Source organism: Abramis brama (assembly GCF_963993115.1).
Source record: "Abramis brama genome assembly, chromosome: 16".
In the NCBI taxonomy this organism is placed as follows: Eukaryota; Metazoa; Chordata; class Actinopteri; order Cypriniformes; family Leuciscidae; genus Abramis; species Abramis brama.
In genome coordinates, this window is record NC_139978.1 from 5,680,179 (window position 1) to 5,697,164 (window position 16,986).

A 16,986-nucleotide genomic window follows, 5' to 3' on the forward strand; every position below is an offset into this window, starting at 1 on the left:
CGTTCATATTTAAATGAACAAAAACCACAAAATTGGGCAAAGTCTATGAACGGGACGGTTATTAATGTGTAAGTTTTGAGCGTTTAATGGTGTTATTTCGCAGTATATCCCCCTACTGGACGCATCAGGAACAGCAGGGGCGTAAAACTGCCTGGGGCGTAGATCTACCAGCTCCAGGTCTGCAGCCTCCCCATATAGGTTTTTCCTGACGTGGCCCCTTTAAGGCAGTTGTAACTCCGGCCAGCAGGAGGCGCTGGTCGCACATGCGCAGATGGAGTTTCACACGCAGAACGAGCGGTTCCCCTTTCAAACCACCGCGGTTTGTTTTTGACACGCTGGGTTGTTATCATCAGTCTCTAGAGTGGAAACCACGACAACAGAACTAACAAACAGGTAATCCCCCTTTAACTTCGTTTAACAGATAAATAAAAACAGCAAATCAGCTTTAACCCGCTTGCAGTAGTTTAGACAAAACAAAACTCATGTTTGTTATTAAAGGTAACGTTACACATCCATAATACATACATCTATCATAGAGATTTGAGCAATAACCTGGCCAAATACGTGGCTAGATACACGCTATTTTGACTTATATTTAATATCGATGTTTGCTTCAGCTATCAGGATCTGAAGAGTAAAGGAGAATTGATTTTCTTCTGTATACTATCAGTTGGATTTACTGATGCTTTATTTACGTTAGCTGATGATATTCATTCTTCAAGTGGCTTACACTAAATGTATTGCAATGAAAGTGTAACTTAAAGTTACACTGGACACATTCTGCACGTTGTTCTGCACACGTTCATTTACTAATACAATATATTCGAGTCCTACATTATAATTTTTCACACCCGCTGTTTTTTGTTACTGTACCTTTAAGACTTGTGTATGATAATCAGTTTTGGGTGTAATGATTATATAACTAAGTAATTACTGTAATTTTTGTAACTTTTCTGACAAAAATAAAGTAAGGTAATAAAAAATGTTTCTGCAAATTAGCTACAGTTACAGTTGTAATGACATTAAAAACTGTATAGTAAATAATTCTATATAAAACAATAGTGAAAATAAAATCTTCACCCTTAAAATCTTTGGTCTGTACTTTGTTCTGCACACGTTCATTTAATTATATATTTTAGTCCTACATGATAATTTTTCACACTCACTTTTTTGTTACTGTACGGTGTTGGGTGCAATTACATTACTATTACTAAGTAAATAGCAGCAAGTGTTTTGCAATAGAATATGAACACAATAAGTACATTATTTTTTGATGCAAGTACACAGTAGTTAAAGACACCTTATACAAAGAGTGATCGATCTTTTCCCCTACTACTTTTAAAACATTTTAACCATTATTCATAATACATATTGAAATCAATAGAAAAATAACTGTACTTTAATAATATAATGAAAAATGTATGTTTAAACGTCAACAAAGTATTTACAAATTAAATATATTTGTATGTTTATTATTTAGAAAAAGTGGGTAGACAATCATGAAAGTGAACTCTTTTATAAGTTCACTTAAGTGGCCTTTTATTACATTAATCTCCATATACTTTTTAAGATGTGAAGTTCCTAAAATCCTCTTTTTTCCCTGTTTATGTCTTTTTCTCTTGCACACAATTGTCATAGTTCATAAATCATTTCTACAGCTTTGATTTTAGATTTTTCCATGGTTTGTCTTGATTCAGGTTGCGTGATGCTGGAACCAGCTCAGATCCGGCGGAGAGGCGCTCAGGACTTTGAAGGTTTCTACGATCATGTGTGTTCGGCTCAAGGATCAGCTCCTGTCCGTGCGGTGAAGGCCGGCCTGAGTCGAGGGATGTTAGATTTCAACCCGGATCACATCAGTCTAGCGGACTGGAAGCCCGTGCTGTCAGCCCTGGCCATCAACAAACACCTCCAGCACGTGTCCATCAAGAGCTGTTACCTCACCAGCACTGGAGCTCAAAGTTAGTGAACACACCACCACACAATATACACTCAACGCACAATGAGTGTCTGTCATAGTGTTTACAAAAAACATCTATCGGAAATATATTAAACTGTTCTGCACATATTATGTACAGGACAGCACTAGTTATTATTAAATTAAACTGCAACGTAACTTGTTAAAGGGATATTTCACCGCTGGAAAGATGAATGTGTATTTAAATTGGGTCATTTATGTAGTAGAAATGTGAAATTATTTTAGAAGTTGGTGCCTTCTAGACTGAGAAAAGCCAGAAAATGTATTTTTGGCTCATGTGGATGAAAGACAACAACTCCCAGAATGCACTTGCTTCGCTGCCCTACGAGGACACTCCCAAGCCACGCCTACCGGTTACAGAGGGCAGTATCGGGAGAAATGATACAGCTAGGCTACTAGTCGACTCGAAACTGAAAAGACGGCGTTTTATCGTGAGATCCCCCTATGGGCGGGTTGAAGACATGCGGGACAGCTCCTCCTACTGGCTGGAGTCTCTCGCCTCTGGACAGAAAAGCCTCAGATGAGCTAAATGACCATTTTTGCGTCATCTGAGGTTTTTTTCCAGACACACAATACAGAAATCTCTCGTCTCAGGGGGACATGAGGGAGGGAAGCACGGTCACTCCAAAATACCACCGGGTTTCTACTGATACAAAGCTTAATGCTAATCGGTGAAGTTTGCCTTTAATATTCTTGGAAACTGCCCTGGATCCTCAAAACTCTTGTCACGATTGAGTGTCTTTTCTTCTCAGGTCCTTACAAGGCTCATAATAAGAAGAAGACTCCTGTGATTCATTCCAAGACTATGACGCTTCAGTTGTGTAAAGCTGTGCAAAAGTGCCTGTGTGAGTCGAGCAGCCTGAAGACGCTTCATCTGCACGGCCTGCCACTGAGAGAGAGGGACCTCACAGCTCTCACAAAGGTGCAGCTTTTATTTATATGTTTGCTTTTATTTTATTATTACTTAAAGGTACACTATAGCCCCTTTCACATAGCGCGTTGATCCCGGGAAATTGCCGTAAAATTGCTAGAGTGACTTCTGTGTGAACACAAACACATCCCGGGATTGATGCCGGGATGGGGACCTACTGCCGGGATCAGTCCGGGAACACGCACTATGTGAACAAAAGCAAGGACTAATGCCGTAAGGGGTGTGTTGTAGCGATGAGGCACGTGCCATCGCGCGACTCTGTTGCTCTTAGAAGAAAGTTTGTGTTCGTCATCAACAAAGAAAGAACGAAAAAATGTCTGCAAACTGGAATGAAGCCGAGACCAGGAGCTCCTTACTATCCACACTGAAGCTGAGATCGCTCGCCAGCTTTGTGGAACGGCACGCGATGTGTTAGTGTACGTGTTTTCGGCGCGTACGTTACACGTCACATCCTGACGTCACGTGTCTTTACGGGATCTTTACGGAAAATCACTGCCAGTGTGAATGAACCAAAATCAAACAATCCCGGGACACATTTTCCGTGTATTTTCCGGAATCTCTGTGTGAAAGGGGCTAATGTAACTTTTGGCCCTCTAGTGGTTAAAAAACAAAAACATGCATTTTTGCGGATGAATATGATTCTCCTGCTCCTCATAAAACATTCACTAATATTCTTCAGAGATATAATCAGTTTAGATGGAAAGAACCTCAAACTGACCAGCTGAAGATGTTACTGTAGCTTTACCCATTAATAGACGCGGTACTTCCTTTAAAATAAACTCCAGCACAACCATAATGAGATGATCTTCACAATAGACAATGCTTTACAGTGAACTCTGTTAGAGAGAGACAGATTACACTTGATCTGTTCAATAAAACACTCTCCTGTTGAGTTATAAAACACCATTATCTTTTACAACATTTCAAACCCCTCAGTTCTCCATCTCTGAAGAGCCAAGCTGATGTTGATTCTTGTTTTATTACGAGCTCCTCTGTACACACACACACACACACACACACACACACACACACACACACACACACACACACACACACACACACACACACACACACACACTCTCTCAGGATCTGATGTTGATTCTTGTTTTATTACGAGCTCTGTCTCGTTCTCTTTTCTCCAGCAGACTCTCTCTGTTCACACACACACACACACACACACACACACACACACACACACACACACACACACTCAGCTCCTCAGCAGTACGATCCGACAGGTGTAAAATAGTCCCAATATAAACACTTATTATAGGTGTACTGTAGTGATTCAGGATAAGACAAAAACACGGGTTGGAAAATGGATTACTGGTGCACTCGCTCATTATGTAATTTTTATACATTTTGAACACACAAAAAAGTTACAGACTGCAGTTTTAATTTAATGTTGTTTGAAAGCATGTTCAAATAACATTTTAATTTCTGCTAAGGGTTTAGCGAAGAGTGCGTCATTGGAGCATCTCTCTTTAGCACACTGTCCGATCGCAGATCGAGGTTTGGAAGGTGAGTTGAAGTTTTGATTCCGCCCATCAGACATTTCACTGTTATGTCACTCACAGTGCTGGGTAAGCTTACTTAAAAAAATTTGGTCCGTTACTGATTACAAATTACATGATAAAAATTGTAATTGGTAACATGATTTTTTTATCACATTGCATTGAATAGTATAACACTGTACCATATTGATATAAAAATACAAAGAGCATTAAATATTACATTACATCAGGGTTTCCCAGACTGTGAGTTTAATGAAAAGCTAATAATTAAATCATACACATTTAAAATCAAAATAATAATTTTAAAATAATAAAAATTATAATAAAAATGTGTTTGAAAGACAAAAACCTTCCAAAGACAGAAATACAGGATTAAATGACTTACTGAGTAATAATTAATCAGGAGATGATTTGATATGCAGTGTTGAGATAATCAAATATTAAAACTGAAATGATTTCTGTAAACCCAGCGGTTTGTGGCCTCTTGATTGTAATTATAGGCCCCTGACTAGTGGCTGGTCTGTGTGTGCAATTTCACAAAACTAGAAGACTTTCTGAATGTACATAAGCAATTTTTATTATTCTATAAATTCTATATTCTTCTAATTTATATTATTATTTTTATTATTTAATTTTAAAACATGAAAAAAAAAAGAATTAGGGAGAATCAATAAATTATGAATTGAGTGATTGTGCCATTGTGTGAATAATATGTAATCATGCAATCAATAAAAAAGTAACTATAGTCTGATTACAAGTATTTTAAAATGTACTATAATCTAATTGCAAGTGCTTAATTTGTGTAATCTGATTACATAATCCAGATCACATGTAATCAGTTACTGCTACTCAGCACTGGTCACTCGTATGCGAGAAGTTTTTGTACACATGCAAACACTGTGTTTATATATATTGAATTATTAATGCAGAACATTTTTCTGTTGTTATATTGTCCTTTGATCAGTCATTTGTCAGAGTGTGAAATATTCATCATCGATTAAGACGGTGGATTTCACTTCCTGTAATCTTACCTGGCAGGGAGCGGAGCATATGGCGAACATCATAAAGGTACAAGTCCACATTTATTAGTGTCTTTAATTCCTCTGGAAGCAGATTGGTGAGTTTCACCTGTCGTTTAGCACCAGGCAGTGAGGCGGCACAGCACGGTGTGGGTGGAGACGCTGCGCTACAGGAGGGCTGAGTTTGAAGCCATGAAAGGACTGCGCAGAGTTACTCTCAACGACAACATTCTGATCGGAGACAGAGGAGTAATGGCACTCGCCCGTGAGCTTACAGAGGACCTGTGGGTCAAAGGTTCGAGAGGTCACTCTTCAACACACAGGCTAGAGTTGTCAGAAGTACCAACTTCGGTACCAAGTCGTACTGAAACTTTAAAAATGTGATGATACCAGCATTTCCTTCTAGCATTTTGAGTACTGTTGAACAGATTCTCAGACACCTCTGATTGGCCATTGCGTTCATGCGCTCAACATATATGTCTCTGATTGGCTGTTGCGTTGACGCGCTCAACATATGTGTCTCTGATTGGCCATTGCATTCACGCGCTCAACATATGTGTCTCTGATTGGCCATTGCATTCACGCGCTCAACATATGTGTCTCTGATTGGCCATTGCATTCACACGCTCAACATATATGTCTCTGATTGGCCATTGCATTCACGTGCTCAACATATGTGTCTCTGATTGGCCATTGCATTCACGTGCTCAACATATGTGTCTCTGATTGGCCATTGCATTCACGCGCTCAACATATGTGTCTCTGATTGGCCATTGCATTCACGCGCTCAACATATATGTCTCTTGATTGGCCATTGCATTCACATGCTCAACATATGTGTCTCTGATTGGCCATTGCATTCACATGCTCAACATATGTGTCTCTCATTGGCCATTGCATTCACGCGCTCAACATATGTGTCTCTAATTGGCCATTGCGTTCACGTGCTCAACATATGTGTCTCTGATTGGCCATTGCATTCACGCACTCAACATATGTGTCTCTGATTGGCCATTGCATTCACGCACTCAACATATATGTCTCTGATTGGCCATTGCATTCACGCGCTCAACATATGTGTCTCTGATTGGCCATTGCGTTCACGTGCTCAACATATGTGTCTCTGATTGGCCATTGCATTCACGCACTCAACATATATGTCTGTGATTGGCCATTGGGTTCACGTGCCCAACATTTGTCTCTGATTGGCTCAAAAACGCTTCAGAAACATGTTGTCTTTGACGCTCTTCATCGAGCGCTTACACAGATACACACGGGAGCGTTTGAAAGCGGCGATATATTAGAGATCTGTATGATCTGTATATTAGATAGATGCCTGCTTTTAAACACTCCCGTGTGTATCTGTGTAAGCGTTCGGTGAAGAGCATCGAAGATGTCATTGCTGATTATTGCAGCCAATCACATACTGTATACATATATGTTGAGTGCATGAACACAGTAGCCAATCAGAGGTGTTTAAGAATCCGTTCAACAGCGCTCAAAATGCTAGAGGGATATGCTGGTATCGGCACATTTAAAAATTTCAGTACCGACCTGGTACCGGAGTCAGTACTTTTTGACAACTCTAACACAGGCATATACGGTATATTTGACTAGCACATATAGAGCCACATTTCCACCTTCTGTTCCTCTAGCGGTGGACCTGCAGCGCTGTGGGATCTCGAACGAAGGAGCGCAAGATCTAGAGAAGATGCTTCAGTCCAATTCCACTCTGTGTGTGCTTGACATCAGGAGAAACCCGCTGATCGGTAACTCTTCCACAACTTTGGGGTTGGGGTCAGGAAGGTTTTTTAATGTTTTTGAAAGAAGTCTCTTCTGCTCACCAAGGCTGCATTTATTTGAATTAAAAATACAGTAATATTGTGAAATATTATTACAATTTGAAATAACTGCTTTCTATTTGAATATATTTATAAATGTTATTTTTTCCTATGATGGCAAAGCTGAATATTCAGCATCATTACTCCAGTCTTCGGTGTCACATGATCCTTAGATTATCATCAATGTTGAAAACAGTCGCACTGCTTTAAGGGATAGTTCACTCAAAATGTTAATTTACTCACCCTCAGGCCATCCAATATGGTGTGTGTTTTTTTTCTTCAGTAGAACAGTAAAGAAGATTTTTGCTGAAACCGTGATCCTTGGTGATGCATAAAATGCAAGCCTGTATGTTTTTTTTTTTTTGAGAGTAAAAAACAAACAAACATATTCAGACAAAACAAAATAACACCTGTGGCTAAAGAGGCTGAATTGATCAAACATGTGGTCAACTCACTGTGTGCTGCTGGCCTCTTGGTCGTCACCTGAAAACACTTCAATTTAAAAAACAAAAAATGCTCTGAACATTTTTCTAAATTAACTTAATATAACTACTTTGCCATTAAAAACAATACTGAACCGTTTTAATGGCTGTAACAGTAGTATAGGCTGTGTAATGGGGAGGATATAAAAACACCGGCTCCAGTCCGACTCGGGCCGAGAATTCGGATAATCTGTCGATCGGCTAGGGTCTAGATTTGAGGCCTGTGCAGGGCTTTATGGAAAAGCACTTGAAAGCCCTTAAAGTGCTTGAATTTCACTCTCAAAAGAAACAAATCCAGAAATGAATAATGTAAAAACTATTTCTGCCACAATACCATGGTTACAGTTAGTGTTACAACATTAAATCCATGATGAATGTTAGTGATGATTGAAAAGCCTTATATAACTTGCTCGTTCATGGCACAATGTTTCTCCTGGTTTCCACTTCAACTCTATTTGATCTGATATGGTTTATAACAGAGAATTCTACGCTGAATTTGAATGAGTTCCTGACTGGTCATTAAAAATCCCATGGATTCAATGTTGACTTTAATATTCTAATGTATAAAATGCTCCTCAAGATGGTGTTTGGCCAGCACTTGCACTCTGAGACAACATGTTAAAACTCCAAATCATGTTCACATTACTTTGTCAACTCTTTCCTTTTCTTTTAGATAATAATGTGGTGAAAGCTGTGCTCAAAAAAGTTCTCATGAACGCCAAAAGCCATGATTCACAGGTCTGAAAACTTTTGCAAATGTTTTAGATTATTAGATATTACATGAATCTGTTGTTTCTTGATTAAAATGTAATGAATATCTTTAACAGTCAGTTGATCACATGTGCCGTCCTCATTGTCAGTGTGTTGTGTTCCAGTATCTTTGGCTTAAACCTTCTTCTCCTAAAGACACTCTCGATCAGTCACGGCAGTTGAGGAGGAGGAACGCAGGGAAAGCTTCATATCGAATCGGTATTTGAGTTATTTTGGCTAGTTTTTTCTAGCAGTGACATGTTTAGTCTGTTTGACTGGATTGTTCACCATCATTCTCCGCAGGGTCTCGCCGGTCCTCAGTAAACTCTGTGTGGAGGCCTCCTCGGCCTGGGTCAGTGGGGTACGTCCCATGGCGCACTGCTGCACGGGCGGGCTTACAGAGGTAAGCACATGATGTTAGTGAGATCAGTCTCAGGAACAGGAACTGGGGCCTCATTTATAACCGCTGCGTCACACAAAACAGGCTCTGAAAGAGGCGTACGCCACTTCTCACGCATACGTTGTGATTTATAAAAACAAACATGACAGGAAAATTTGCGCACCTACACGCAAACTCTGACCCATGCGTACAGACATTTTGGAGACGGAGCAGTTTGGCGGCCGATGGTGAGCTGAGGGACTGACAATAACAGTTTATAATAAATAAATAAATAAAAGAATGATTTAAACTATGTTTTACATCTGATATACACATTTAGATTAAATATGCCATTCTCATTAAGCACTTAAATTACATGAAATCATTACGTAGAAGTTACAAAAAAAATGTATATTTTAATAGATAGAAATATTTGTGCTGGATGCGACGCTTTTGAACACTTTTTCTGTGGCATGCTGTGTTTTAATGTTTTAACTACAATGAGGATTGCTTAGTGCATGATAATAGCAGAACTCATGGTCTGAGAAAATATTTCCGCGCAAACAATGATCAGTAATGCACAATTAGGCCTATCTGTTTCCATTAAAAATACAAAGCAATTAAAAATACTGTTTGGCCAGTGGAAAAGATTGAGAAAATCTTTCGGGGTGGAGACTCATGTGCGCACGATCTTCCGCCGACTGGGGTTTATAAAGGGAATTTTGCGCAGGATCTGGCAACAATTTTTGGCTTTCAGGCGGACGTACACCTTTAGTAAGGTTCCTGCGCACAGTTTTATAAATGGGACCCCTGAAGAGTTGCCTCACAGAATTCAGATCTGCTTTTCCATTCAAGTCAATAAGATACATGAACGTGTCTCTCTTTGTCGATCTATAAAGAGGTGCGTCACAGGCTGATGGGATGCCAGACCAGAGTTTTCAAGTAAGGGCTGTTTTATTGCTTTATGTTTATGTAAATGATGTTTTTGCATTGACACTTTTATCCAAAGGGACTTACTAATTGGTGCTCTGTAGTTTCTGTGATTGTTAATGTGGTTGTCATGATGGTTTTGTTCGTCAGAACGCCACCTCTGTGAGAGTAACAGTGGAGACTGAGTCCCAGTCTGAGGAGGTGGATGATGCACATGTGCCGAGTCCTCAGGAGAAAATCACAAGCTTCCAGTTCAGAAGACTACAGACGGAGAACAGCCGATTACAGGTAACACTGGATCTGTAATGATTTGGTTGTGGTGGTAAGACAGCATTCAGCAGAGAGAGTGAGATAGAGCCCTGCACGGGCCTCAAATCTAGGCCCGAGCCCGGCCCTGGCCCGAGACGCTCAGGCCCTAGCCCGACCCGTGTCCGACAGCTCATCAGAATTATCAGCCCGAGTCCGACCCGAGCCCGAAATGTCTGTTTTGTTAGTTATGTTTCTTTTCTTTTCATTTCATTTCTTTATTAAGCTAATTTAGACAAATGTTTGAAGCATTTAAAAAAAAAAAATGACGGCCAAGCAAGCCGAGCCAACAGCGAGTAAAACATGTTTGATCAATTTAGCCTCTCAAATCAACGCTAATACTTTACTTAGCTACAATAAAATCCATAGATATAAAACACTTCAAGCATATCACACAGACAGTTAGTTTAATGTTTATTTATTAAACCACAGTGAGTAAATTTTTTTTGAAATACTGAGGCAGGCTCAGGCTGCTCGCAACAGCGCTCGCAAACGAAATGAGCAATAGTCAATCTAAACAAATTAAATTAAATAAATCAAAAACAAACTTGCAGGTTATCTTACCTCAAAAATGCACCACAGAACATGGCCATTCTTTTTTCCAGTAGTTTCCAACAGTTAAACGAAAATAAAGTCCAATCAAACGAAAAGTTAGAACAGTCTTTTACAGAGCATCGTGGAGAAAAAGAATAGCATCCACAGTGGAAGATTTTAACCCAGTCCTCTCTTCTATCACTCGCGATTTTTCTCTTAATATTCTCCATTATTTGCACATGAGGTGAATCGTTGGTTCCGCTGACGGGAAACCTTCTGTGTGTGTGTGTGCGTGCGTGCGTGCATGCGACTGTCATGTCAATCATATGTCAGTGTAATTATAAGATTATGAAAGTTATGAGGTTATTAAATGTCTTTCTATGTTTGTTTTTCTATCGTCGACGTCAACTTCTCATATTTTTTTTTATTAATGTCTAAAAATATAAAAAGAAGGATAACTCAAAAAAGGCCCGAGGCCCGGCCCGCATGTGAACTATGACGTGAAAATTGGCCCGAAGCCCGGCCCTAGGGGCGTAAAAAAGTCGGGGCCCGTCGGGCTCGGGCTGAAATGCAGGGCTCTAGAGTGAGAATCCAAACAAATATAATCCAAGGTCACAGTCCATACCAGGCAGAGGGTCAAGCACATGTAATCAGTCCGAACACAAATACAGTCCACTGAGGCAAAGGGAACAAGAAATCCAAAACTCAGGAAAATATAAAGAAACCAGGAACTGCTGAAAATGCTGACAGAGAGTGTGAACCAGAACAATCACTCAAACAAACACGACTTCATACTGAATGAAGGCAAAAGGCATTTAAATAGACAGGGTGATGATCAAATGAAACAAGACACAGATAAACTGATAATGAGCAGAGGGTTCTGGGAAATGAAGTCCGGGAATAACAGTCTATGGAAACGGCACCTGCAGCTGACAGATGTGACAGTAACAGTCTGTCCGATTGATGTGTGTCAGGAGTGTATTGCAGGAGGAGGCTCGGGAAGACAGCGAGGAAAACAAAATGTCACTTTACTTAGGAGAGACTATTCAGAGAGCTGACATGGAGATACACTACCTGTCAAAAGTTTGAAATAATTATGAGTTTTTGAAAGTTAAAGTTTTGAAAGTCTCGTCTGCTCACTAAGGCTGCAATTTGTATGAAGAAAAACACAGTAAAACAGTATTTAAAAAATATATATATATCATTGCAATTTAAAAGAACTGTTTTCTATCTGAATATATTTGTAAGAAATGTATTCCTGCGATCAAAGCTGAATTTTCAGCATCATTACTCCAGTCTCATGATCCTTTTGAAATTATTCTAATATGCTGATTTCGTGCTCATTTGTTATCAATTATTAATGGTGCTAATATATTAATAATGCTTATCAATATGGAAAACATGAAAAGTTGGAAAGAGGGACACATTCTTTGATGAATATAAAGTTAAAAAAGAGCAGTGTTTTTTTGAAATAGAAATCTTTTTGAAATAGTCACACTTTAAATGTCTTTACTGTAACTTTTAAACAATTTAATGTCTTTGCTGAAAAGTAGTAATTTCTTTTCTTTTTTTTATCTTACCGACCCCAAACGTTTGAATGGTAGTGTATCACGGTTTCCATAAAAATATGAAGCAGCACAACTGTTTTCAGCATTGATAATAATAATGTTTCTTGATCATCAAATCATCATTTTAGAATGATTCCTGAAGGATCATGTGACACTGAAGACTGGAGTAATGATGCTGAAAATTCAGCTTTGATCACAGGAATAAATGATATTTTAAAATATATTCACATAGAAAACAGTTATTTTAACTTGTAATAATATTTCACAATATTACTGTTTTACAGTATTTTTGATCAAACAAATTCAGCCCTGGTGAGCAGAAGATACTTCTTTCAAAACATAAAAAAAATCTTAATTATTCCTAGAAATGTGACCGGTAGTGTACAGTATGAGCCACTAATGGCCCTTTAGAAAATAAACTCTTTTCAGACTGTTTATTTCATTTGTCCAGTCACATTGTATACAGTGTATACTTTTTTAAGTCATATCTCATATTTCATCTCAAGCCGTTCGCTCACACTGTTGGTAAACAAATACACTAATTTAAGAAAAATAAATAAAAACAAAGCTATATTGTTTGTTGTGGTGGGTAATGGCTTATGATCATGTCCTTCCGTTTAGATTTAGTCATAAATATGTAATAATCATGTAATAGTTGTAATACTGTAAATATTAAAATATTGTAAATAGTTGTAGTATGTATTATTTTTATGATTAACTCATAGTTTGAAGACAGAAAGTCTGGAACAAGGGTAAAATAATCCAATTAATGAAAAGTAGCAATGATAGTGATGTTAAAGTTTTCCAAACAGTTTTATTGTGGTCTTAATATAACAAAAAGAAAAAACAAAATACCCAAAAAGTGTACTATATGTACAGTGGCACTTGGTTTATATATTTGATCTAATGTAAAGTCATTCTTCCATTTTTAAGCGTGGCTTAAATATACAGTTACATATTTTGGTGGCACTGTACACATGAAGTATAATGCGGTGCACTTCCTCCGCTCACCCACAGGTGGAGCTAGAAGAGTGTCGGCTGAGGCTGGCAGAGGAGAGGAACACCAGACTGAAGACCAACTCTCGCCTGGTGGAGGTACAAGCATTCCCAGTTATTCTGTTGGCAAAACGAATAGTAACATTTCAGAAAGTAATGTGAATCATGTCTCTTCCTGTAGCTGGAACTGGAGAATGAGCGTTTGCGCAGTCTGAATCAGTCCCTGTCTGAAGCCCATCTCAACGCCTCTGTTCTAGATGATGAACATGTGCTGGAAAGCATCGAATCCTCCTTCCACAAATTCCACGCATTCCTGGACCTGCTGAAGGATGCTGGGTCTGTCTGATCTGTGACCACATATCTCATAGATCTCATATTGTACATCTACTGTATGAATGTTGTGCCTTTTTTCTTCAGAAGTCTTGACTCTAGGTTATTATTATTTTTGGGATTAATTGAGAATTTCTTCCTGTTAGGCTGGGCCGGTTTGCGTCTATGGCTGGAATTGACCAATCAGACTTCGGGCTTCTTGGGCATCCTCAGCTCTCCTCAACAGAGCGGACACACATCAGCCGAGAGAACCAGAGAGACGAGGAGAGGAGGGAGACTTCAGCCGTGAGCAGACATAAGACAAACAAGACACATTCAAAAATGATTTACTACCATTCAAAGGTTTGGGGTCAGTAAGATTTATTTATGTGTGTGTACACAACCAACCTGTTGTTGTAAAAATCCCTCCACTCCATTTGTTATTTTCCCCATAAATCTGAAATGGTGTCTCAAAATGAGCCAATCAGGAATGTGATCCAATGTGACATCACAAATGCACAGGCCCCGCCCAGGACTGGCACGGAATCCGCCCTATTAGCATAGCTCCTCCCCTGAGTGGGCTGTACACAGTCGGCCATGTTTATCTCAGCATTTAACAGTAAGAAAAGTATTCTTATTAAAGCTACTAAAGTTATTCTGAGAGCAGTGAGTGATTATGTTTTTCTTTTGTTGTTTGATTCATATTAACAGCACATATACAGCAGAAGGTTCTGTATATTACACTGCTTTCACTTTAATACACAGATCTAATTTACACATGCAGTCTCTTTCCCTGTTGTTTACATTCACAGACATAACTGTTTATGTGAACTTTGTGTGCATTTGACAGTTTAAGCGCAATAAGACGTGAAAGAGAACTTAGTTTAATACTCATGTGACGCTCCGTCTGACATCCAGCTTTCTGTGCGCGAGCTTCGGGTGTGTGCGCTCAGAAAACCATCTATCAGAAGTTTAGACTGATAAGGGTTTAAAACGCATGCAGATAATAAACTTTCATGATGATGAAGAACTGTAATGTCATGTGAGCGTGAACACAATAGAAATGATTATCAAAACCAAACAGATGTTTTAGTTTTTGTCAGAGTATCTGAGGCAGGAGCTGTACAGGCTCCGCCCTCTTCTGGAAAGTGGGCGGGATCAAGCAGCTCATTTACATTTAAAGATACATGCACAAAAACAGCAGAAAGGGGCATAATAGGTCCACTTTAATGAAATGTATATATTTTTAATTCAGCAAGGGTGCATTAATTTGATAAGTGACAGTAAAGACATTACAAATGTTATAGAAGTTTTCTATTTCAAATAAATGCTGTTCTTTTGAACTTTCTATTCATTAAAGGATCATGAAAAAGTTTTTCCAACAAAATATGGAAACATTTCAGGGATGAATTACGGTCTCCACAAAAATATTAAGCTACACAACTGTTTTCAGCATTGATAATAATCAAAAATGTTTCTTGAGCATCAAATCATCATATTAGAATGATTTCTGAAGGATCATGTGACACTGAAGACTGGAGTAATGATGCTGAAAATTCAGCTTTGATCACTGGAATAAATTACATTTTACTATATATTCACATAGAAAACAGTTACTTTATATTTTAATAATATTTCACAGTTTTTACTGTATTTTTGATCAAATAAATGCAGCCTTGGTGAGCAGAAGAGACTTCTTTCAAAAACATAAACATTTTTATTCCGATTGGAAAGTCCTAACAAATAAGAAAAAAAAAGAAATCGTTAATTTCACTTGGAAGGTAACCTTACCAACCCCAAACTTTTGAATGATAGTGTATTTGTTGTTTTATTTATATCATTATTATTATTTCTCTAATCTCCACACAGATGGCAGACGTCCCTCGACCCGAATCAAAGACTCATTCAGAACCTCCTGCTAACGCTGAAGACATTCCCCAGCCTCATTCCCAACCGGAAGAGCCTCTAACTCCAGTCGGCTTGTGTCGTTCCTCCCAGACGTTACAGGAGGCCCCGGAGCAGAGCCGGATGTCCTCGGACCCCTCGAGCCGTCAGAGGGCCAGCGGAGGCTCTCGCTCAGCAAGCTCAGTCAGCAGCGTCAGTCCTCGGTCCAAAGGCTCACGCTCCTCTCGGGCGAACGGGTCCGTGTGCTCGGATCGCTCTGCGTCGGGTTCTGCCGGACTGGTTGGGTTCTAGAGCTCGGTTCACTGTTGTTTAAATGTGAATGACCTGTTATAATCCTATTATGTTTGTTTGGAAAGTTGCTGTGCTTCATGACATTCTAGGTTCAGGATGTGGTTTATTCACAGATATTAATGTTGTTTAGTTTTATAGACTCAAAAAAGTTTAAAGTTTTATTATTATTTATAGTATATTTGCAGTTCAGTGACACTAAGCTTATTATATTAGACTTTTTGCTAAATTCATTGATGAAAACAGTGAAATCAAATTTGCCATCTGCTAACTGTTGTCATGTTTTTTTCTATGAATCATTTTTCATTTGAAAATAAACCCATTTTTGCACATACCATTTAACTGGTGTAGTGCAATGCATTGCTGTTTGCAGTATGACATTTTCTTTAGTCTTTAATGGTGTTGCTGCTTTGCCAGGGTGATTTCTGATTCTGAAATACTATTCACACTTTATCATATATATATATATATATTTTTTTTTTAAATCGCATGCAATTAGAAATTTTAACATTAAAAATATTATCCATTATACATATAATGCATTGATAAAAATGAATGCTAATTATTTTAAACTATTTTAAATGATTCTTGATTCTGAAAACACTGATTTTCACTAGTTAAATATTCTAAGTAGTTTGAAGTAAACAACAATTAATTATTTGACAAACCGTTATTTGACTGTCAGTATTAATAATTGTGCATTGCAACATATTTTTACATTTAAAATGTAACATAAAATAACATATTTAGATAAAGGTTTGCCATACAGAATGAAGTGTCATTAATGTCAGATACTAAATCAACAATTCTACTTAAATATGTGTTTTGAATATTTAGTTAAATAACAGATGAAAGACAAAGCAGCATCCCGATAAAAGAGAATATTCTGAATGTAGATTTATTCTATGACAAGCATGTGAATATTTTAAATATTTTACTGCCTGTCTTTTAATTAAAGATGTTATAATAGCAACAATATGAATTCAAATTACCTATAGGTTTTAACGATGAACGTCTGAAATGTACATAATTCATGGAATTATTGAATAATAACTTAATTAATTACAATAAGCATTACGTTTAAGAATAGAAGAGAAAAAAAAAATCTTACCTTGCCTAACCTTTTGTATTTATTAATATATACGTATATTCAGACATTTGATTGAGAAACAGCGCATTGAAATCTGAGTTACGGCACGCCATTGGCTGTTTTCAGCCGCGCGTGCACGCACTCTCGTCCAATGGGAGCGCTCGACACT

At 38.2% G+C, this 16,986-nt stretch overlaps 1 protein-coding gene across 1 annotated transcript; it reads left to right on the forward strand.

The window, feature by feature from the left end:
• The first annotated feature begins 267 nt into the window (after positions 1–267).
• cep78 (centrosomal protein 78) lies at positions 268–16,104 on the forward strand. Its single transcript, XM_084138650.1, has 16 exons — positions 268–393; positions 1,698–1,958; positions 2,728–2,897; positions 4,355–4,427; positions 5,385–5,488; positions 5,560–5,734; positions 7,095–7,208; positions 8,436–8,500; positions 8,638–8,731; positions 8,816–8,915; positions 9,791–9,833; positions 9,972–10,109; positions 13,247–13,324; positions 13,407–13,561; positions 13,702–13,840; positions 15,404–16,104. The coding sequence occupies exons 2-16, from the start codon at positions 1,706–1,708 to the stop codon at positions 15,728–15,730; spliced, it is 2,028 nt and encodes a 675-aa protein (XP_083994776.1). The 5' UTR covers positions 268–393; positions 1,698–1,705; the 3' UTR covers positions 15,731–16,104.
• The last annotated feature ends 882 nt before the right edge of the window (positions 16,105–16,986 follow it).